This window comes from Haliotis rufescens, unplaced genomic scaffold, assembly GCF_023055435.1.
Source record: "Haliotis rufescens isolate VD_foot unplaced genomic scaffold, xgHalRufe1.0.p SCAF_5, whole genome shotgun sequence".
NCBI classification, from domain to species: Eukaryota; Metazoa; Mollusca; class Gastropoda; order Lepetellida; family Haliotidae; genus Haliotis; species Haliotis rufescens.
This window is the reverse complement of record NW_025964223.1, coordinates 937,151-960,591: the sequence shown is the minus strand read 5'-3', so window position 1 is coordinate 960,591 and position 23,441 is coordinate 937,151. Positions and strand designations below refer to the sequence as shown.

At 41.7% G+C, this 23,441-nt stretch overlaps 1 protein-coding gene across 1 annotated transcript; it reads left to right on the top strand.

The window, feature by feature from the left end:
• Positions 1 to 15,365: 15,365 nt before the first annotated feature.
• LOC124111852 (101 kDa malaria antigen-like) lies at positions 15,366 to 21,201 on the top strand. Its single transcript, XM_048383763.1, has 3 exons — positions 15,366 to 15,490; positions 15,703 to 15,854; positions 21,128 to 21,201. Exons 1-3 carry the CDS (start codon positions 15,366 to 15,368, stop codon positions 21,199 to 21,201), a joined length of 351 nt encoding a protein of 116 aa, XP_048239720.1.
• Positions 21,202 to 23,441: the final 2,240 nt, after the last annotated feature.

Genomic DNA, 23,441 nt, shown 5'->3' with positions numbered 1-23,441 from the left:
GTTTGCTTGTTGTTTAACGCCGCACTCAGCAATATTCCAGCTATATGACGGCGGTCTGCAAATAATCGCGTCTGGACCAGAGAATCCAGTGATTGACATCATGAGCATCGATCCATGCAATTCGGATACGATGACATGCATCAACCAAGTCAGTGAGCCTGACCACCCGATCCCTTTAGTCGCCTCTTACGACAAGCAAGGGTTGTTGAAGACCTACTCTAACCCGGATCTTCACATAGACAAACTCTAATTTCACATCATAACTTTCACCAAAACCCAACTTTCAGTAATCGCACGAATTTCTCACCGGTCAAACAGGTCGACGTAGGGTGCAAATCTCCACTGTCGTCGACCATACGGCCCACGTTTAACGCCACCAGAGCCCCGTTGCATAAAGCGATCTTAGCCTTCGACTGTCGTAAGCCGATGTTAAGGTATGGGAGTTTCGATCACCTTAGTGCCAGATATGGACACAATATCATCGGAATTACCAGAATAGGCATTGTAGAAGGATTGTATTTTAAGATGAAAGCCGTTTCTGCATTGACCAACCAGGCTGGTCGCCCTGTCCGAGTTATCGCATGTTACTTTCGATAGAATGGAACTGTAATGGCACGGTGAGCACGAGGTTGCAGGGGGTTAAATCCATTTACAACACGACGCATGTTCATTGCCGTTATGACACATTCACACTTTCAGAACAACCAAATAGGATCAAAACAATTTCCTTTTAAGCGACAAGCTGCGTTTCATTCTAAAATTATCAATATGCAACGGAAGCCCTTATCTGTTTTCATTTATGGATTCGTAATTCAAAATAGATATAGTTCACACACGACTTCCTGTGAGTAAGAGGACAAATAGTGATATATTAGTCACAAACACCAATGTGAATATCAGAAGGAACTGCGAGGACCGGAAGTATATTAAATTTGTATGTTGTAGGATGAGCAGCCAACGGAAGCGGCGTCCCACAAAGTGAGTGTACGTTGTGAGTTGTGCCCGCCATCCCTACAGTAACACACGCATAAGAAATAAGAGACCTATTCTGACCCGGAAGCCCTACAGGAACACACGCATGAGAAACTTGGGACCTATTCGGATCCGCCACCCCTACAGGAACACACGCATGAGAAACAGGGGACCTATTCGGATCCGCCATCCCTACAGGAACACACGCATGAGAAACTTGGGACCTATTCGGATCCGCCACCCCTACAGGAACACACGCATGAGAAACAGGGGACCTATTCGGATCCGCCACCCCTACAGGAACACACGCATGAGAAACAGGGGACCTATTCGGATCCGCCATCCCTACAGGAACACACGCATGAGAAACTTGGGACCTATTCGGATCCGCCACCCCTACAGGAACACACGCATGAGAAACAGGGGACCTATTCGGATCCGCCACCCCTACAGGAACACACGCATGAGAAACAGGGGACCTATTCGGATCCGCCATCCCTACAGGAACACACGCATGAGAAACTTGGGACCTATTCGGATCCGCCACCCCTACAGGAACACACGCATGAGAAACAGGGGACCTATTCGGATCCGCCACCCCTACAGGAACACACGCATGAGAAACAGGGGACCTATTCGGATCCGCCATCCCTACAGGAACACACGCATGAGAAACTTGGGACCTATTCGGATCCGCCACCCCTACAGGAACACACGCATGAGAAACTTGGGACCTATTCGGATCCGCCACCCCTACAGGAACACACGCATGAGAAACAGGGGACCTATTCGGATCCGCCATCCCTACAGGAACACACGCATGAGAAACAGGGGACCTATTCGGATCCGCCATCCCTACAGGAACACACGCATGAGAAACAGGGGACCTATTCGGATCCGCCATCCCTACAGGAACACACGCATGAGAAACAGGGGACCTATTCGGATCCGCCACCCCTACAGGAACACACGCATGAGAAACTTGGGACCTATTCGGATCCGCCATCCCTACAGGAACACACGCATGAGAAACAGGGGACCTATTCGGATCCGCCACCCCTACAGGAACACACGCATGAGAAACTTGGGACCTATTCGGATCCGCCATCCCTACAGGAACACACGCATGAGAAACAGGGGACCTATTCGGATCCGCCATCCCTACAGGAACACACGCATGAGAAACAGGGGACCTATTCGGATCCGCCACCCCTACAGTAACACACGCATGAGAAACTTGGGACCTATTCGGATCCGCCATCCCTACAGGAACACACGCATGAGAAACAGGGGACCTATTCGGATCCGCCATCCCTACAGGAACACACGCATGAGAAACAGGGGACCTATTCGGATCCGCCACCCCTACAGTAACACACGCATGAGAAACTTGGGACCTATTCGGATCCGCCACCCCTACAGGAACACACGCATGAGAAACTTGGGACCTATTCGGATCCGCCACCCCTACAGGAACACACGCATGAGAAACAGGGGACCTATTCGGATCCGCCATCCCTACAGTAACACACGCATGAGAAACAGGGGACCTATTCGGATCCGCCACCCCTACAGGAACACACGCATGAGAAACTTGGGACCTATTCGGATCCGCCATCCCTACAGGAACACACGCATGAGAAACAGGGGACCTATTCGGATCCGCCACCCCTACAGGAACACACGCATGAGAAACAGGGGACCTATTCGGATCCGCCACCCCTACAGGAACACACGCATGAGAAACAGGGGACCTATTCGGATCCGCCATCCCTACAGGAACACACGCATGAGAAACTTGGGACCTATTCGGATCCGCCATCCCTACAGGAACACACGCATGAGAAACAGGGGACCTATTCGGATCCGCCATCCCTACAGGGACACAGACAGGAGAAACTGGGGACCTGTTCTGACCCGCCACCCCTACAGGGACACACGCATGAGCAACAGGGGACCTATTCTCACCCGGAAGCCCTACAGGGACACAGGCATGTGAAACTGGGGACCCGTTCTGACCCGCCACCCCTACAGGGACACACGCATGAGCAACAGGGGACCTGTTCTGACCCTGAATCCGTACAAGGACACAAGCGGTAGAAACCGGGGACCTTTTCTGACCCGCCATCCCTACCGTGAGAATCTAATCAATGCATAGAGTATTTGTTCCCAATACATGATACCGGTCTTTGACACTGTGACTGCATCCCTGGTCTAGTGGTAGAGCGTCCGCACGGAAAGCGAAAGGTCCGGGGTACGATCCGCGGCCGCGTCATACCACAAGACGTTAAAATAGGTACCTGTTACCCTGCATGTGCTCGACAGTAAGTGGCTAAAACAAGGACTGGTCGGCTCGAAGTCAGTATACTGTGTCTGAACGGGCACTATAAAATCGGCATCAGTCCGGTCTAGTACAAGTACACACACACACACCACCACACCACACCACACCACACCACACCACACCACACACACACCACACCACACACACACACCACATGCACACACACACACCACACCACACCACGAACACACACCACACACACACCACACGCACACACACCACACACACACCACACACACACACCACACCACACACACCCACGCACCACACACACACACATCCCCGCACACCACACACACACCACACACACCATACACACACACACACACACACACACCACACACACACCACACACACACACCACACACACACACGCACCACACGCACACCACACACACACACGCACCACACACACACCACACACACACACCACACGCGCACACACACACACGCACACGCGCGCGCGCACGCACACACACACACACACACACACACACACACACACACACCACACACACACACACACACACACACAACGCAACGTTAAACACCATTTCACCTCAGCTTTGACCACTGTGGTGAAACCAATGGCCCAACAAACTAAGACGCATTGCCAGGGCTAATCCTTAGGGATGCAACTCTGCACAGTGAATTGCCCAAGACGACTGATCCACCTAGAGTCATTTGAATGCGAGGCCTATCACGGCGCAATATTATACTTTATTTTTCGATATCTACACAAATATTGTTAATGAGAATACAACGTATATGTGATGTTGTCACATGTTTGATGTTTGATGGTGGCATGAAACAAACAAGAAATGGTTATTCGATGGTGCTGTATTTGATACGGGTATCATAACTTCTTTGAGAGGCATTTAGAAGTTGGAGTACTAAGTAAAGAGATGAACAACTTCTTTATTACAATTAGGAGCGACGTTTCGTTATCAAGCAAGTGATGTACACAGTATGATTACAAGTATATATACAGGTAGGAGACAGTGTTTATACAGTGGAGTAGATTTAAGGTGAAGTACATTGGAGTTGAGAAGCCTGTTATGTACACACAAGGGTAAACATATTAAGTAAGGATAAGATATATGGATGAACAACTTCTTTATTACAATTAGGAGCGACGTTTCGGTGTAGGTGCAGGTCCTAACACCGAAACGTCGCTCCTAATTGTAAAAAAATAAGTTGTTCATCCATATATCTTATCCTTACTTAGTACTCCAACTTCTAAATGCCTCTCAAAGAAGGTAGACGTACTGACCAGTGAAGCCGGTATCATAGTTGTGTTTGAACCTTAAGATGGCAGTGTTTCGGCGACTGTTTTCAGCCTAGTAGTGAGTGAGTGAGTGAGTTTGGTTTTACGCCGCTTTTAGCAATATTCAAGCAATATCACGGCGGGGGACACCAGAAATGGGCTTCACACATTGTACCCATGTCGGGATTCGAACCCGGGTCTTCGGTTTCAGCCTAGTAACGCTTTGATAACGTTTGTAATTTTGGAGTCAAATACGAAACTCAAATGTATACTTCAGTTTGCACGGCAGTTATAAGGCGGTAAATGTAGCACATGAGGCGCTACCATTCATGTAAATGCGACACCCCACTTCCTACCACAACACACGGTCCACTCCAAGGGAGTGTATGTTGGTCAAACCCAGGCCCCTTGCTGTTCCATAGCGCACGGGGGCGTATAAGGTCAAGTGGCGTTTTATTAATTAACGTTTATTAATAAAAAAATTATATACATAACTTTCGAAATTTCGCAACATTATGCATATCTTGAAAATTTAGACCTTTTTGCAAATGTGGATGTGTATTGTTTTTTATTATACAAATATATTGTTTATTACTGCCATGGTACTGTGTATTAAATGATTTCGTGTTCTATTTTATTGTAAGTGTTTTTCAATATTCCGATCCGGTGCCACAATAGCTTCATGACAAAATATGTTCTATATAACTAGTCGCTTCCTGAAAAATTCTTGTATTTATATATAAATCATGTTTTAATAGCACCACGTTTGCCAGAATATGTCTACATTTGATTCATCTTGTATCGTCTTTGTAGTGTGATATTTTTTATCAAATATAAATGAATTAATATTGGATAGGCTGATATTCCATAATCTAAGTCGGTCCTGATTAATAAATTTCTTTAGGGATGCAGGCCTCTTTGAATTGCTGCCAAAATAGAGGGATCATTTGTCAGTGCCATACTTCCCCGATGCTCCATGCTTTTCTTGAAACAAGTTTTCTTTGACCGCCGTAATTCATATCTTAAATGGGTAGGAGCCACCAAAAGCAATACCAATAATGGCTACGACGACAAGAATGGGTGATGGTCAAAAACACGGAACATTTTAATATGTGCGAATCTGTGGCAGATGCGACTGTATTGTGAGGAACTCCGCCAATCAACATCTCCTACAGCGTTGTATTTGTTAGGCGATAGTAATCGCCTTCAGCGATCGAGAGATGTGGGGTTTTGTCAGCCTCGGACTGGCCAACAAGAGACGTCAGACGCGGCGAGATGAATTGATCGACTTACAAAGCAAAAAGGACAATGGGAGATCTCTGGAGAAACAGACAAATTAATTTGATAAACTGCATAATTAACACTCTCGACCCCCTCCTATAGCTGGGGTCACTCGTTGAGTGGTTCCAGCGATCAGGGCACGAGTTAGGTCATGGGGTTTGTCAAACAAGTTACGATTATCGCCCCTGATAGCCGTGACATTGACATATGTTACATCTCAGCGGTATCGACTCACTGGATGAAGAAATAATGCAGTTTTAAGCGGTTTAATTTAAAAGCACGGAAAAAGCTACCAGTTTCTATGTGAGAAAGAAAACCATTCTCTACACTCTCGATTTTTTGTCACCAACTGAAAAAGCACATTGCCAGCTGTTGCGTGGAGATTACGTGATGACGCGGGCAGATGTAATCAAAATAATTTATGAAGGCAGATTTACAAAGCATGTAACCATTGGATTATAAGGTATATTCAGAATCTGTCCCTTTACATAAGCAGATACATTCAGCAACAATTCGTTAATATTCTGACGGGCGTTCATATTTTTGTAATAACGAGGTTGGTATTGTATCAAAGTCGTGCAGGCACTTTTCATAATTACTGACACCCGCTTACGTAACCTCTAAATTAGGTTATCTATGATTCGTGTCAGTTTCATATGGGTTGTGTAAATATGGTTTCATTTTGATATAATACGTGACCCGGGTGCCGTTGTACAGAACAACCTTAGCGCTACGACTGTCGTAAGTCTATGTTAAGGTTTGGGAGTTACGATCATCTTAGGGCTGAAATTGCTTTGTACAACGGCACCCTAGCTATAGGTCCACTTCAACAAAGCTATCTTACCAGAAATTTTACTCCCATACTTGAATATTGTCGTAGCTAAGATTGCTTTGTGAAGGGCCAGGGCCCCGTTCCTCAAAGCGATCTTAGTGCTACGTTGATCGTAAGCCTATGTTAAAGTATGGGACTTACGATCACCTTAGTGCTAAGATCGCTTTGAGGAACGGGGCCCTGGTATGTAAACACGTTGTGCATCTTCTTGACTGTCGTGTTACAACAGCTTCTGGACCTGACCTCCACATGACGGAGACAAAGCACTTCGACGGGGAGATCTTACCGTTCTTGGTTACGAGGACTCGTAGGAAAGTGACCGGTGTGTTGCGAGAGTTGAAATGAGAGGAGGATACGTTGAGACCGAGGACGTTAAACTGAAGACAAGTTGAGATAAGAAGGCGTTGAGATGAAGATACATTGAGATGCGGTTACGTTGAGATGCGGGTACGTTGAGATGCGGGTACGTTGAGATGCGGGTACGTTGAGATGCGGGTACATTGAGATGCGGGTACGTTGAGATGTGGGTACGTTGAGATGCGGGTACGTTGAGATGCGGGTACATTGAGATGCGGGTACGTTGAGATGAGGGTACGTTGAGATGCGGGTACGTTGAGATGAGGGTACGTTGGAGTCCCGAGATGTGGGTACGTTGAGGTGAGAAGGCGAAATGAGGGTTTGTTGAGATGAGGGTACGTTAAGATGAAGATACGATGAAATGAAAATACGGTGAGGTGAGGAAACGTTGAAAATAGGATACGTTGAGTGAGTAAGTGAGTGAGTGAAATTGGGTGTGTGGGTGGATGAGCAATCTCATTAAAATCAGATCTTAGTTTTCGCGTCCGCTAAACAAAGATCTGAGGACATCCCTTTACGGGTCACGTCAGAACGACCTTTCGCGAATTTTGACCGACCAATGAAATGACTGACAAGAAATCGACATTAGCCAATCAGAAGTCAGCTTTCTCGAGCTTTACGACACTAGTTTCAAACTGGCGACTACGCCTCGAAACATATTTTGACGTAATCTCGATTAAAAAAAACTAAAACTGATAAGAAGAACATTCTGCATTCTGGAAAGGCTTATAGAAGGCCTAGATTGTTTGGATATAATCATAACACCCGTAACTGTAGTTCGGAATACCCCGTGTTAAATATTTCGTGGTTGCATGATTAGAAAACACATTCCGACTGTCACTTTCATGATCTGGTAAGCGACGCTCTGATTGGTTGGATGAAAGTTCGTTCTGACGTGACCCTTAATGGGATGTCCTCAGATCTTTGTTTAGCATAGCGAGAACTAAGATCTGATTTTAATGAGATTAGGTGGACGAGTGAGTGAGTGAGTGAGTGAGTTAAAGTGTGTGTAGGGGTGAGTGAGAGTGTATGGGTGTTTAACTCTGCTTTTAACTGTATTTCAGTTATACCACGGCGGGTCATCTTGATGTCTGAAATGCTCGAAGTGATGCAAGTCTAAGACGTTAACCACTTTGGCAAAACCTCTGAGTACGGCTGACAAACCTAGACAGACCAGGGCAATCCGGGATTCGAGCCAATGATCATAGTGTTCTGGCATAGCCAAGGGACGCAACTCTGCACAGCGAATTGCCATCCGTTTCCCTATCTGAATGATGAGTGAGTGAGTATGGTTTTACGCCGCTTTTAGCAATATTCCAGCAATATCACGGCGGGGACACCAGAAAGCTTTAACCACTAGGCTACCCGACCGCCCCTTCTGAATGATGAAACCGTTTGTACATGCATATTTGAATAGTTAACTCTCACTGGACGACAGCAGCGTGTCTGGCTGTATAACAACAAGAACTAGGTCACAATGCTTGAGTCAAATGACATTTGTTCAACGCTAGCTTACACGTACTTGAAGACAAACTACAATGCCGCCAGTCTTTGAATACTGCATTTGCTTCGCCTTGAAAATTAACGTTTTCTCACGTTTTTTTGATAAATATAAAAACTCGTCACAATCGTGCTGTCGTTTCTTTTCATTGGATATGGATTATAAACGAAAGACTTGGATAAAGAATTACAGCATCGCCGCCAAAAGTACGGCGAAATCGCTACGTCACACTTTTGATCACATGCGCGCCACTCTCCGCATGACTAACCTTGCTTACACACATTGGAAATGTAATGTGTTTGGTAAAATACGCCGATAATTTGCAAACGTTAAAAAATCTGAGTCTCCCTGAAAGCATTGTGAGTCGGACACATGTCGTAGTTGGTGGAGACGGGTGGGGTGTGGCCGACGTTAAATCACGTGGTTCGTAACCGTTATGAAAAGGAAGAGGACAGATGTGATGCATCTTAAAATATCATTATATATTTTTTAATAAATTTAAAAGAGAAATTGATGTATCCATTTGATAACGTGGCGACTGATGCAAGGTGCTGTGCTATCGCTTGCCTTCTTGCAGACAGGTGCGTAAATGTTGCATGAATGTGCAATCAGCGCCATGCAGGTGAGCGTCCACACGCACACCGGCGTCACAGATGCACACTGCACAGCGTTCCCATCATGCTCTTGGTGGGGAATGATTACCCAACAGGTAACTCTCATTACCCTCGGCGTTAGACGCTGATTACGTCGTGTTCTCGCGAGACTAGAACAAAGCTCTCGTTCATGTATAATTAATGTACGTCTTAAACCGTTAGCATCTTCAGTCGTTGATACTGCATGTGTTGTACGTTCTCCGCGGGGGGTGTCGTGTCTTGAAGGTGTTGCCCAGGTTTTTTACAAGGGCGCCGCATCTCACACGTCGACACTCTTCGTGTCCGCTTGTCCTCGAAGGCCAAATAACATTGTACCTCTGAATTTGATAACATGGTAGTGTTTAACACGCATGTAGAAAGGGAACTAGGGAAACGTGAATGAGTATAGTTACGCCGTTTTCACCAAAATGACATGAGGTGAGGTGAGGTGAAATGGGGTTTAACGTCGCGTCCAAGATTATTGCACTTATAAAGCGACGTGGAAGTACGTGTGTGTGTTTGTGTGGCTGCTTGTACTAGTCCGGACTGATGCCGATTTATAGTGCTAGCTCACTGAGATACCATGCCGCAGTTTAACATGAATACCCCACTCAGACACAGTATACTGACTCCGAGCCGACCAATCCTTGTTTTAGCCCCTTAATGCCGAGCGCCAGACAGGGTAACAACAAGTACCATCTTTTAACGTCTTTTGGTATGACGCGGTCGGGGATCGAACCCCGGACCTTCCGCTCTCCGGGCGGACGCTCTACCACTAGACCACGGAGGCGGTACCAAAATGACATGAACATGATAGCGGGGGACACACGAAATGTTTCACACATTTCACCACGTTGGGAATCGAACCGGGTCCTTCGGCGTGACGAGCGAACGCTTTAACAACATTCCTACCACATCGCCCTAAATGGAGCATAAGAAAAGATACTAAGAACAATTTTTCAGCTAATTTGAGACAATTATTGACGATGTTTTAAAAAAAATTAAATCTTTCTGTGGACAATATTGGCAGGTGAGGTTGGGGCAGGGGTGACCTGGCGGTCTTCAAAGCGACGTACTTTCTTATAAAAATATAATATGGAAGAATGCATTTATGAAGGTCTGACTTCCAAGTTGGAATCTACCCTGCGGCTCTAAACAATATTATTACCCCATTCAAAGGATCAATGGATCATTCTCAGCTCCCTAGATAATACAACCAAATCTGCCTTTTAGGCGCTAGAAGGTGAACAGCCACTTTACCATCTCATTCTACCGGGTACCCATTCACTGCTGGGTAAACAGAGGCTCATTTCGAACAAAGTCACATGACCAAGGAGTCACCACACGTGCTGCATATGCTTCAGTGTGGGGCAGGACCGAAGCCCTTGAAACTCTCAGGAGTGAAGCTTGCTGCACACAGTTACCCATCCACCTACTATCCGCCAGCGTTGCTTAACTTCGCCTGATTGTGACACGTGCGCTGTACACAGGCCCACGTGCCACCCCGTGACTACGAACCAACATTTAAACGCTAGTCTGGGGTTACAATATATGTGAATCAAATTCAATAATACTTCTCTTATTTGAGCATAGGCCCTATTAATGTATTGATATTTATCTGTAAATACGTAATGAAGCATTTTGTAACCTTCCGATGGGAGGCAATGACAGTTTCCTTTAACCTTTGAAACGTTTCAGATGTTGATAAAGGTAGAAATGATTGATAGAAGATTGACTTCTGATCTGGAGAACAGAATTAGGTTTTGACAAGGCCCATATCGCATTCAACATCGATAGCAACACTGCATTTTCTCGATCATATCGATGCTCATGATGCCAATCACTTGTTTGTCTGGTCCAGACTTGATTATTTACAGGCAGCTGTCATATAGCTGGAATATGGCTGAGTGCGGCGTTAAACAAGAAACAAACAAACAAAAGAAAAGAAAACCAACCTTGATCTGTGAGCACATCGTGGCTTATGTCATTCACGATACTATACTATACTATACTCCAGGAAGACTTTGATTTAATAGATACCTTGAGAGATTTTAATCCATCAGAAACCTTCTTGGCGGCAACCTAATCCCATAATTTTCTTTTGTAAAATGTGAAATAGAACCTAGTTTTTTTTCCATCTATTTGGATAACTCTCAAACTATCAGGCTAACGCGGGAAAGGCTTTTGGAAATTTAATAATGATCTTTTACGAGATCCGGAATGTGTCAAAACTATCAGAAACGTCATGGAAACAAAAGAACAGTACAATAATGTGGAAACTGGTGAGGATGAATTCATAATTAGCACTCAGATGTTTTAGGAATTCACTGTGCTGAGTTGCATCCCTAAGGATCAGCCCTGACGTCTTTGTTTGTTGGGCCGAGTTGCATCCCTAAGGATTAGCCCTGACGCCTTTGTTTGTTGGGCCATTGGTTTCTTCACAGTGGTAAAACTTAAGATGAAATTGTGTTTAACCTTGCGCTTAAGATTATTACACTTATATAGCGACGAACATATACATGTGTGTGTGTATGTGTGTGTGTGTTTGTGTGTTTGTGTGTGTGTGTTTGTATGTATGTATGTATGTATGTATGTATGTATGTATGTATGTATGTATGTATGTATGTATGTATGTATGTATGTATGTATGTATGTATGTATGTATGTATGTATGTATGTATGTATGTATGTATGTATGTATGTATGTATGTATGTATGTATGTATGTACTCGTCCGGACTGATGTTTAACATGAATACCCCTCTCAGACACAGCATACTGACTCCGAGCCGACCAGTCCTTGTTTTAGTCACTTAGTGCCGAGCGTCAGACAGGGTAACAAAAAGTACCATCTTTTAACGTCTTTAGGTATGACGCGGCCGGGGATCGAACTCAGGACCTTTCTCTCTCCGAGCGGACACTCTACCACTAGACGACGGAGGCGGTCTACTTGATAATGAACCTAATGATGAAGTAAACAAGGACTTCGTAATTGAAACTGAACTGATTAATGGGAAACTTGATGAAATAAGTGGGGTTAAAACAAAGGGAATGTAAATAAGATCAAAAGCGTTATGGCTGGAAATGGGTGACAAACTATTTAAAAATTTCTCAAACCCGGAAGCAAGGAATTTCACAAACAAAGCATACATGCGCGTTGAAACTGTTAGTGGAAATGTGATAACGAGATTCTGAATGAAGTGAGATCATTCTACAAAAAACTCTACACTAAACAAGAAGTTTGAAAAATTGATCTAAACAATCTGTCAGATACATTTCACATCCCTAAACTTTCTGACAATACAGCGGCGAAAGCAGAAGGGGAACTCAGTTATGAGGAAAAACAACTTGTGAAATCCTTAAAAAATGAAAAAGGTTCTGGCCCGGTCGGATTTACAGCAGAATTAATTACGTTATTTGGGTTAGGCCTGTGAAAGCATCGTATTCGATCTTTGAATGCAGCCTTTTGACAGGGTTGTGTTTGTGTCTGTGAGTCTATGCGCGTGGTATTTTTAACTTTCAAAGTTGCATTTTGTCCCCGATGTCTGTCATAGATTTCGAAACTGGTAATGTATCCGTTGTGTTTTGCCGACACATACATTAATCACCAACCACACAGGATGCCTATTACCGCCATTAACCGGAACTATGTACACAGGTTAGCCTTTGTCTGGGTGGGATGTGACACGTATCGTGAGGTGGATGTTTACTAGAGGTATGTGTGGTGACAAGGACCGTGACGTCTTTAACAAGTAAGCTACACACACAGGGAGATGTGATGACGAAACACTGAAGTTTAAACTTCTTTCTGTCACTGTCAACCAAAAGACCTAAGGTTGTTTTGGCTGATTGAAGTAAATTAACTTGAATATTTATTAAAAAATAGCTTTGGAAGCATTTAGTGGTGTTCACCGAGTAATTATATAATGTTGTATTGTCTATTGTATTGTATTGTCTATTGTATTGTATTGTATTGTGTATTATATATTGTATTGTATCGTCTATTGTATTGTATTGTATATTATATATTTATTGTATTGTATCGTGCATTGTATTGTATTGTGTATCGTATTGTATCGTGTATTGTATTGTATCGTGTATTGTATTGTATCGTGTATTGTATTGTATCGTGCATTGTATTGTATTGTGTATCGTATTTTATCGTGTATTGTATTGTATCGTGCATTGTATTGTATTGTGTATCGTATTGTATCGTGTATTGTATTGTATCGTGCATTGTATTGTATTGTATTGTGTATCGTATTGTATCGTGTATTGTATTGTATCGTGTATTGTATTGTATCGTGTATTGTATTGTATCGTGCATTGTATTGTGTATCGTATTGTATCGTGTATTGTATTGTATCGTGTATTACATTGCACCGCAGGCATCCAGGTACAAGTATCTGCTCAAATGAGGTTTTATTTGTTCCTCGACCAGTGGATCCGTTTGTATTCCAGTTATCATTCTCAACTCCATGGGGATTATATAACCCAAGCTGGCTACGGGCGCTAGAAGTTTTTTACATCCACCTAAAATATCGGGTACCCATTTCTTGCTGGGTGAACAGAGGCACATTTGAACTAAGTCACTTGGCCAGTGTGACACCACACGTTTTGACACTTGTGTTTCGGGGTACCAAGTAATGCCGTATCGAGTGGACCAACATGCTTTTTGTTTGTCTGTTGTTTTACTCCGCACTCAGTAATATTCCAGCTATGTGACGGCGGTCTGTAAATAATCGAGTCTGGACTAGACAATCCAGTGTTTGACATCATGTACATCGATCCACGCAATTGCCTGACCACCTGATCCCGTTAGTTGCCTTTTACGGCAAGCATAGGGTTTTACCCCGGAACTTCACCGGTCACTAACACGCAAGAGAGGAGGATGAGCGACGTTAAGTTTCATCAACTCGTGTCATTCTTGGACAAGCAGTATTGCAGGTTACAGAAAGAGGCGGGTGGTGACGAATGGTCAAATTTGTTCAAAAATAGAATGGTTGAAAATAGAACCCCAAAATACATCACAGACCACATATACACGTGCATGGACGTCTTTATGAGCGTAACAATCTTAAACGCGACGTTGATCCCTATTTGCCAATATTTAATAGTTAATATGGGTCTTTCAAAGGGAACAGTAGTAGAGCGACTCGTCACTCGGGTGTACAAGGTCTTCAAATAGTTGATACAAGAGACGTGGCTAACCCATTCATCACAGAGGATATATATGCACGATTAGGTTAGAATAGAGAGTGTACTCTCTGTGTGAAATACAATCACACGAGGAACGGCGAGATTTGCCCTTGTTACCTGCGCAAACAAACAGTGGAACCAGTTTAGTTTTTTGCTGAAATTGAGCATCACGAGAAGGTACATTCAGGCCTGCTGTCGCGGCAACTAGAACTACATCGGGCCGGTCGCGACATCATCGGCAATGACCCCAGATGGTCTCAAATTAACAACTGATTACTCAACAGAATGTAAGTCTACGCTTGCCATATGTCGCGTGGGTTCGCGTCAGCCAATAGACTAGCCCTGATTGATCACGCAGTTGAGAACGAGACAGACAGTCGAACAGTCTCGCATCTTTTCGGTCGTTCCCGAGATGTTTATCAAAGACTTTTGTTGCTGACTGTGAAAAAAAAGGAAAAACAATTTCCATAAGTGCAGAATTTTCGGTGGTTGTTTGAGTAATAATTCTGGTTATTCTGCTTCGTGTCGATGTTGGATATATCTGTCGACACCTAACCGTGTCATCACACGCAGGATGCGCAAACATTGTTATGGAAGTATTCTTTCTTCCTTTCTTCCAGTAAGTGGGAAGAGAAGAGAAAGAGGAAGAAGAAGAAAGGAAGAAGAGGAGGGGAAAGGGGATGAAGAAGTAGAGTAAGAAAAAGAAGAAGAAAAGGAAGAAGACGAGGAAGAGAATGGGAAGAAGAAGACGAGGAAGAGGAAGTAGAGAAAAAAGAGGAAGAGAATGGAGAGGAAGAGAAAGAAAAGAAAGAAGAAGAGGAAGTAGAGAAAGAAGAGAAAGAAGAGAAAGAAAAAGAGGAAGTAAAGAAAGAAGAAGAGGAAGTAGAGAAAGAAGAAGAGGAAGTAGAGAAAGAAGAGGAAGAAGAGGAAGAGAAAGAAGAGAAAGAAGAGAAAGAAAAGAAAGATGCAGAGGATAAAGAAATGAAAGAAGAAGAGAAAGTCGATAAAGAAGAAGAAGAGAAAGTCGAGAAAAAAGAAGTAGAGGAAGTAGAGAAAGAAGAAGAGGAGGTAGAGAAAGAAGAGGAAGAGAAAGAAGAGAAGAGGAAGTAGAGAAGAAGAGGAAGAGAAAGAAGAGACAGACGGAGAGGAAGTAGAGAAAGAAGAGGAAGAGAAAGAGAAAGAAGAGACAAAGAAGAGGAAGTAGGGAAAGAAGAAGAAGAGGGAGTAGAGAAAGAAAAAGAAGAGGAAGCAGAGAAAGACGAAGAAGAGGAAGTAGAGAAAGAAGAAGAGGAAGTAGAAAAAGAAGAAGATGAAGTAGAGAAAAAGAGGAAGAGGAAGTAGAGAAAGACGAAGAAGAGGAAGTAGAGAAAGAAGAAGACGAGAAAGAAAAGAAAGAAGAGGAAGAGAAAGAAGAGGAAGAAGGAGAGAAAGAAAGGGAGAACAGAAAGAAGAAGATAGAGAAAAAGATATGTCAACTTTATACCATACATTCATACAGAAACACAAACACAAGGACATTGTCAGTTTATAACAATTAATTTTTTTCAAGATTATATGTTATAAGTAATATGGTACATCTTTTAATAAACGTTCACTCTTAGTACCAAAACCTGACTTAATGGTATATATACTGGGATGTGTCCAAAAGCTTTAATATGAAGAAATAAATAGAAAGTGGAATTCATCCTCTATGCCGTAATTGCAAACTGGACATATTTCAGTGGTCTATCAATTATTGGCAAATATTTCCCGTCTTTGTTTTGAATTTTAAAAGATCCGTTCTAAATTTTAAAAGAATGTTGCTAAACTTGCCGACAGACAAGACTGAGACATATTTCTCTGGTGCTAATTAATTCTTAAATTCTTTATATTAATATTAACGTGGTCTTGAATTAACGAGTGGGTGACAGTTTTGAAAAAATAATATATATGACACATGCATCCTTAAATATGTTTTATGTGTAGAAGGGACATTTGATTGCACTTCGTTTGAGATACCCAGAAAAATCCAAAACCATGAGAAAAAAGGTTATGACCAAATATTAGAGTCCCATGTGTCCCATCCACAGTTATCTACACACGCTAACTTGCTGTATGCCTTTTCTGGTAATCTGTATCCGTGCATATGATACTGTTAGCCAATAGTTTATTGTTCTAAGGAGAAAGTTTACATAAATCGGAAAGCGACCTGTTTCTCCATATACTATAGCATTAGGAGTTTGCAATCCGACATTAAGAAACTTTACACGATAGTAGATGGATCAGTTTGTGAGAGAATTAGCTGTATTTGCGCATAAAATATCTTTTGAAAATACCGTTTTCGAAACAATGTCAATTTTACTTAAAGTTTCTATTAATTTAAAAAATATCCCCTCTTATCCCCTTATTGACTGAGTCTAACGTTTCCTGAAAAATTAAAGAGTAAACGAAAATATCTGTATCTGGACACAGTAAACTTACCTTTGTAATGTCAAATATCCTTTGTCGAAAACAGACCTGCCCGTTTAAATACAGTTTTTTACTGTTTTATCCAATATTTCAAGTTCCACTTATCGGAATGAGTTTCAAGAATATTTAATTGCGTCTGTAATAGCATTTGGCGCTGTCTGTTACTAAAACAACGTCATCAGCGAATAACAGACACAGTATTTGTAATATATCACATATTTCTAACGCATCAGGAAATTAAGAATATTTTGTCATTAGGAATAACTTCTTTTGACAATTCACTTATGAACAATGAGAAAGGTACATCTTTGACATAAACCATTTGCGCAGTCAAATATCTTGGTACATTTACGTTTCCTCCTTCACGGGATTTAACACATTTATGATTACTGATTACTTCTTAAAGCGTTCAGCACTTTATCATTCAGACTATGAAATCATAACTTATCCCGATTTACTAAATCGAAAACGTTCTTAAAAATCCACAAAAGCCAGATAAAGTTTGCATTTGTTTTTGCTTAGAACATTCTGTACTATAGAATGTAATGTACATTATGTGGTCAGTAAAATAACCCTGTCTTAAGCTGGTTCCTGGTATTTTAGTGAATGAATAAAAAAATGGAAAAAAAATGAATTGTCCCCTCCAAAAATTAAAAAAATTAATTATGCTTCAGACTGTTAAAAAATATAGAAGTTTCCGGCCACAAAATTAAACTGTGTGTGTTTCTTAAAAACATATTCAGTCTCATAGCTTTGAACTTTAAAAAAAATATCTGTTTTTTTATCTTTAGCTGGAAAAAATAACTACTTAGTATTCGCATACAAAAAAGCCCCAACAGATTTCTCATAAAACACAATTGATGATGATTGGTACCTCAGACATGTTATGAAAAAATCAATAAATTTTCTCTAACGGCACAATTTTGCAACATTTCAAACATGGTGGGGTCATGTAGTTGCAAATTCATTTCTTACCCCAGTCGTCATTGAGCTGTTTTATTTGTACACGAATTTACCCAGCCACAGATTACTTTTTAAAAACTGTTGCAGGAGTGAGCAATTTCCAATTTAAAAAACACACGCTAGGTATATTTTCTTTTGCCGCTCAGTTTAATACTCATGTAAATATGTATATATAAGATATACATTTTTTGAAAATAAATGGTGTACATTTCGAGTAGTAGAAGATACGAACCCCAATCGACGTTGTAAAAGAAGAAACAATGACAAACCAAAAACGAAATAAACAAACTTTACATAAGAATAATCTTCTCAGCTTCAACCGTTTTCTTGATTCAACCATATATATATTTGAAAAGTCAAAATATTTCTCATTTCCAGATTTCAGGATATTGTTGTTGTCTCACGATTCCCGTGTTGCATGCCATGGCTAGTAGATCTGCCGGGGAGTCAGCTGCTGCAGGGACCATTAAACGCCGAGAACTTGAAACAACTGCATAATGAAAAGGCTCTAGAAATCTGATAAAATGTACATTTTGATTTAAAGCCTCATTTATCAAGTTACAACTGAACTGTTTTTATTGTGGAAATTTAACATTTGCACGTGTTTGTTATGTGCTCAAGAATAAAGTAATTTATTTTCTATGTTTTTTTTTTAAAGTTGTATATTACCTAGTAATGGCACACACACGCTAAATCCGCAAATGTATTTTAAATCACATCTGTTGGGATTCAAATTTATTTTCGAGGTAAAATGTATTATTGTGAGCTTTACTTTTAATCCTTTCTCGTTAGGATGGTAATATTTGCCACGACGACAAAACATATTTGAAATCCACAGAGCATGTAACGCACGTGCGTCAATTATGATCCTTTTGTTCAATCACGGCGCCAAAACACACCTAGTACCCGAGATGTCTACTCGTTCAACGTCAAAACACATGATCGGATATGAATGGACTCATTTTATTTTTTCGTAAAACATTGTAAACAAAGATTAAAAACCATCATGAAATAAAAAACCACCATATTACCCGATTACCATTATTGCAGCTTACTAAGCGCGATGAATTAATTGTGTCATAAATTTCACAATTCCCGTAACGTCCACATGTTTGCTCTGCATGGGGTCTACGAGTCTACTCGAGTGTGACCGATGATGGCCGAACCGCTCGGATTTATTCGGATCTCCGTTCTTTATTGTTTGACTGATCGCGGTTGCACAACTCCGATGTTTGCGGTCCCAGGCTGGTCGGAATCGTCTGCCATACGTTTTTCATGGCGGCGTTCCTCGTTTCCGCAGGGCATTTAATTGTTCCTCCTGGTTTGGTTTTTGACGGAGTTCAGCGAGTTTCAAAGACGCGCTTGGTGGCAATGCGATTCCGTGTGACTAATAATCTCTTCGTCTCCCTCGGGGACGTGAGACGGCTTCAACGTCTGGGGCCCTTTCGACTGGGAAAGAAGAAGAAAAAAAGACAATTAAAAAATTCACAAGGAAGTAATGGGATCAGTCCAAAACATGATATGACAGAAGCGTTCAGATATAGAAGTAGGAGGTAAAGGGAACAGCCGTGCGATCTTCTACTGTTATAAAACTTCATTGAAATGTAGATTTAATTAAGCGACAAGGAATGTTTGGAGACGGGGGTACAGATTAGAATTTCGTATACAACAGATTATATATATATATTATTATGTATTTAGTGCCATGTGTAGTCAAGACAACCTCGTCCAACCTTTTTTTTTGTGGCAAATTAATATCTGGATGTTTTGTGAACAGTGCCGTTTTGAATGCATTTCGTGTACATTTTGTTTTCAGATAAGCGGTGTTAGGCTTTACGTACCATTTTAATATTAAGCGTACAAATCCGAAGGACATTGCAATAACAAAGAGCATCGGTGAATTTCAGCAGCACCTTGTTTTTACGTGTGTGCAGACAGATGTGAAAGTGCAGATGGGCGTCAAGATACAACAGATAACATGAAGAACTCTGATGTTGAAGTTTGTTTGGTTGTTTGTTTGTTTGTTGTTTAACGCCGCGCTCAGCAATATTCCAGCTATATGACGGCGGTCTGTAAATAATCGCGTCTAGACCAGAGAACCCAGTGATTGACATCATGAACATCGATACGATGACATGCATCAACCAAGTCATCGAGTCTGACCTCCCGATACCGTTAGTCGCATGGGTTGCTGAAGGCGTATTCTCTAGCCGGATCTTCACGGGTGCTGGTATTGTGGTATTAGTCTAGGGCAACCTATCTGGATAGATACGAATCATCTCTATTTGCCTACAGTGCCGATCGCCTACAGTAAAGCTGGTTTTTGGTGCCCTTTGCCTACACTATGAAAAATGCACCACTTATATTAATTGTGGACTTGTCCAAAGTATTTTGTATGTTATTATAACTTTACTCTCTGTTGGCAAACTGGTGAGTTGTTTGAGACAAGGAATGTTTGGAGACGGGGGTACAGATTAGAATTTCGTATACAACAGATTATATATATATATTATTATGTATTTAGTGCCATGTGTAGTCAAGACAACCTCGTCCAACCTTTTTTTTGTGGCAAATTAATATCTGGATGTTTTGTGAACAGTGCCGTTTTGAATGCATTTCGTGTACATTTTGTTTTCAGATAAGCGGTGTTAGGCTTTACGTACCATTTTAATATTAAGCGTACAAATCCGAAGGACATTGCAATAACAAAGAGCATCGGTGAATTTCAGCAGCACCTTGTTTTTACGTGTGTGCAGACAGATGTGAAAGTGCAGATGGGCGTCAAGATACAACAGATAACATGAAGAACTCTGATGTTGAAGTTTGTTTGGTTGTTTGTTTGTTTGTTGTTTAACGCCGCGCTCAGCAATATTCCAGCTATATGACGGCGGTCTGTAAATAATCGCGTCTAGACCAGAGAACCCAGTGATTGACATCATGAACATCGATACGATGACATGCATCAACCAAGTCATCGAGTCTGACCTCCCGATACCGTTAGTCGCATGGGTTGCTGAAGGCCTATTCTCTACCCGGATCTTCACGGGTGCTGGTATTGTGGTATTAGTCTAGGGCAACCTATCTGGATAGATACGAATCATCTCTATTTGCCCACAGTGCCGATCGCCTACAGTAAAGCTGGTTTTTGGTGCCCTTTGCCTACACTATGAAAAATGCACCACTTATATTAATTGTGGACTTGTCCAAAGTATTTTGTATGTTATTATAACTTTACTCTCTGTTGGCAAACTGGTGAGTTGTTTGAGACAATGTGCTGTTTATATATTTCCTCTCAACACCCAGTAGATGAAAAAAATGTGTTTTGTTCATAGTCCTGCTGTTGTTATCTGAATCTCATGAGCAGCCGGTGAACAAGCCAATCATGGAAAATACAGAACAACAATAAGAGGAACTCCAAACCTGGTAAGAGATTTAGCTGGAGCAACGTCTCGTCAGCCACCTGGCACATCTATAGATGCGCGTGGTGCCCACTCCAGTACCTTTATGATGCTGGGCGACTGCTAACACTGGACTGAGTGAGAACTGTAAATCTAATAGTGTGATCAATGTCCGCGAACAGTGTCTAATATTTGTCAGTGTCAGTGATGACTGAGTATGGCAATGATTTTACCATTTTAAATTTCAGTGTTAAAATGGATTCATTTTCATTGTAAGGATTTTACAATTGTCAAATGTTTTACAATATATAAAATACAAAAGTCCAAAGATGAGCTGTATAATTTACTCAACCAGCTTCACGAATGTGAATTATAATATTATATCATATTATATTATGTCAATTATAATTATTTTACATTATATTTTTTATAAATTTGTATTATGATAAAAAATATCCACTAAATATACCATAAAAGTATTCCTTGTTTGTTGAGAATGGCATTGCATGGATAAGTTACAGTAGAGGGATGAAGGCTTTGCTGTTGTGTGCCCTGAACCATGAAGATGGTTTGATAGTATTGTAGGAGTGAGTGAGTGAGTTGGGTTTAACGCCGCTTTTACCATTATTCCAGTTATATCACGGCGTGTCAGCTTGATGTGGGAGGAAAGCCCGAAGTGATGCAGGTCTCAGACGTTTACCACTTTGGTGAAACCCACGAGCACGGGTACGGTGCTGACAAACCATCGGGGCGAACCGGGATTCGAACCCACAATCATAGGTTTCTGGCGTGTCCAGGGGACGCAACTCTGCACAGCGAATCGCGGCGCCTTAGACGACTGGGCCACCCGTGCCCCCTACTATTGTAGGAAATGTGCACTGTAGGCACTAGGAGAAGTTACTGACGTTGATACCCCTTGAGAATACTCCGGGGCTGGAGAGGTCCCGTTACATTCAGTCAAAGTAGTCTATTTGTGTCTCACCATTTGTACATTAAGAAGACAAAACTCAGCGGAGCATGACGCATTAAAACACGTGTACAAAGGGGCTATGGGAGACAGTAAAGTCAAGAATAATTCTTGGTAAAAACTTAAAATTCTGAGAAGCAAGCATATGTACGCACATGCACATGTTTAAAACTTACACTAATAAGTAAACGTACATTTATCCGTACATACACATAAGGTATATGAGTATAAATACATAACTTAGCTTAATATACACCATTGAGAAGGGACAAGGAAAGGAAATAAAATAAGTAAATGAATATGAAGATAATAAAATTATACATCCCAGCTACTGTAGCGAGTGAGTGAGTGAGTGAGTGAGTATAGTTTTACGCCAGTTTAAGCAATATTCCAGCAATATCACGGCGGGGGCATAGGCCTGATCTTCACACATTGTGCCCATGTTTGGAATCGCGTTACAAGCGAACGCTTTAACCACCAACCTCAGAGTAAGTGTTGTTTTAAGAAATAGCCTATGGTCTAAATGATTAATTCTGTATGATATACTGTCTGTAATATACGGGAGTAATACTTTAAAATGCATGTATATAGTCTCGCTGTATTCCTCTGGAAAGCTGCGCTTCTATAACCTGGAAGACATCCTAGTCTCACCCAGGGCGTAAGGACAGTTTCATGAATATGGACTGTATAGGTTTTATATTTGTGTAACACATTGAATGTGTCACGCCTGTAAATTCATGTCATGTGAATTAATTCCGTTATTAGTTAAGTATATAATATGTTCCAAATAACCTAGTACCTATTTATCATGTGTATGTATTTTGTAAGAGATTTATAATCTTTTTACACTTAATCAAATATATGTACTTGGCTCTTACACCGCTGCTTACTGCACATCATAAGAGATGAGGTAAGAGTAAGATGTATATTATGTCAAACGGTTTGTACTACTGTGGTGAAGACTGGATTATGGGTGCGGTAATTTTTTTTATTATTCCTTTAATATGTTTCAGTGTGTAAAATATTTGATGTTCTTACAGTTACACTGACGAATAAACGTCTCACTCCCGAAGCGTGTTCGTCCATCTTGCACATTCACTGCCCTGCTAAGCGATCAACCACTGGTTCACCTGCCCATGTTTTTAAATATAGCTGGAACATTGCTGGCGTAAAACAACATTCATTCCACTGTTGGATCCCGCCAGTTTATCATGTTAAGTATCTAGCCATGGGCAAACTGCGAGAAATATAATGATTTACGTTTGGGTGGATCGAAAATCT

Coding starts and splice junctions, on each gene's coding strand:
- LOC124111852 (XM_048383763.1), top strand. CDS start 15,366: ATGAAAGAAGAAGAGAAAGTCGATAAAGAAGAAGAAGAGAAAGTCGAG. Junction 15,491..15,702: donor GAGAAAGAAGAGAAGAGGAA/GTAGAGAAGAAG, acceptor AAGATGAAGTAG/AGAAAAAGAGGAAGAGGAAG. Junction 15,855..21,127: donor GAAGATAGAGAAAAAGATAT/GTCAACTTTATA, acceptor TTTTGTTCATAG/TCCTGCTGTTGTTATCTGAA.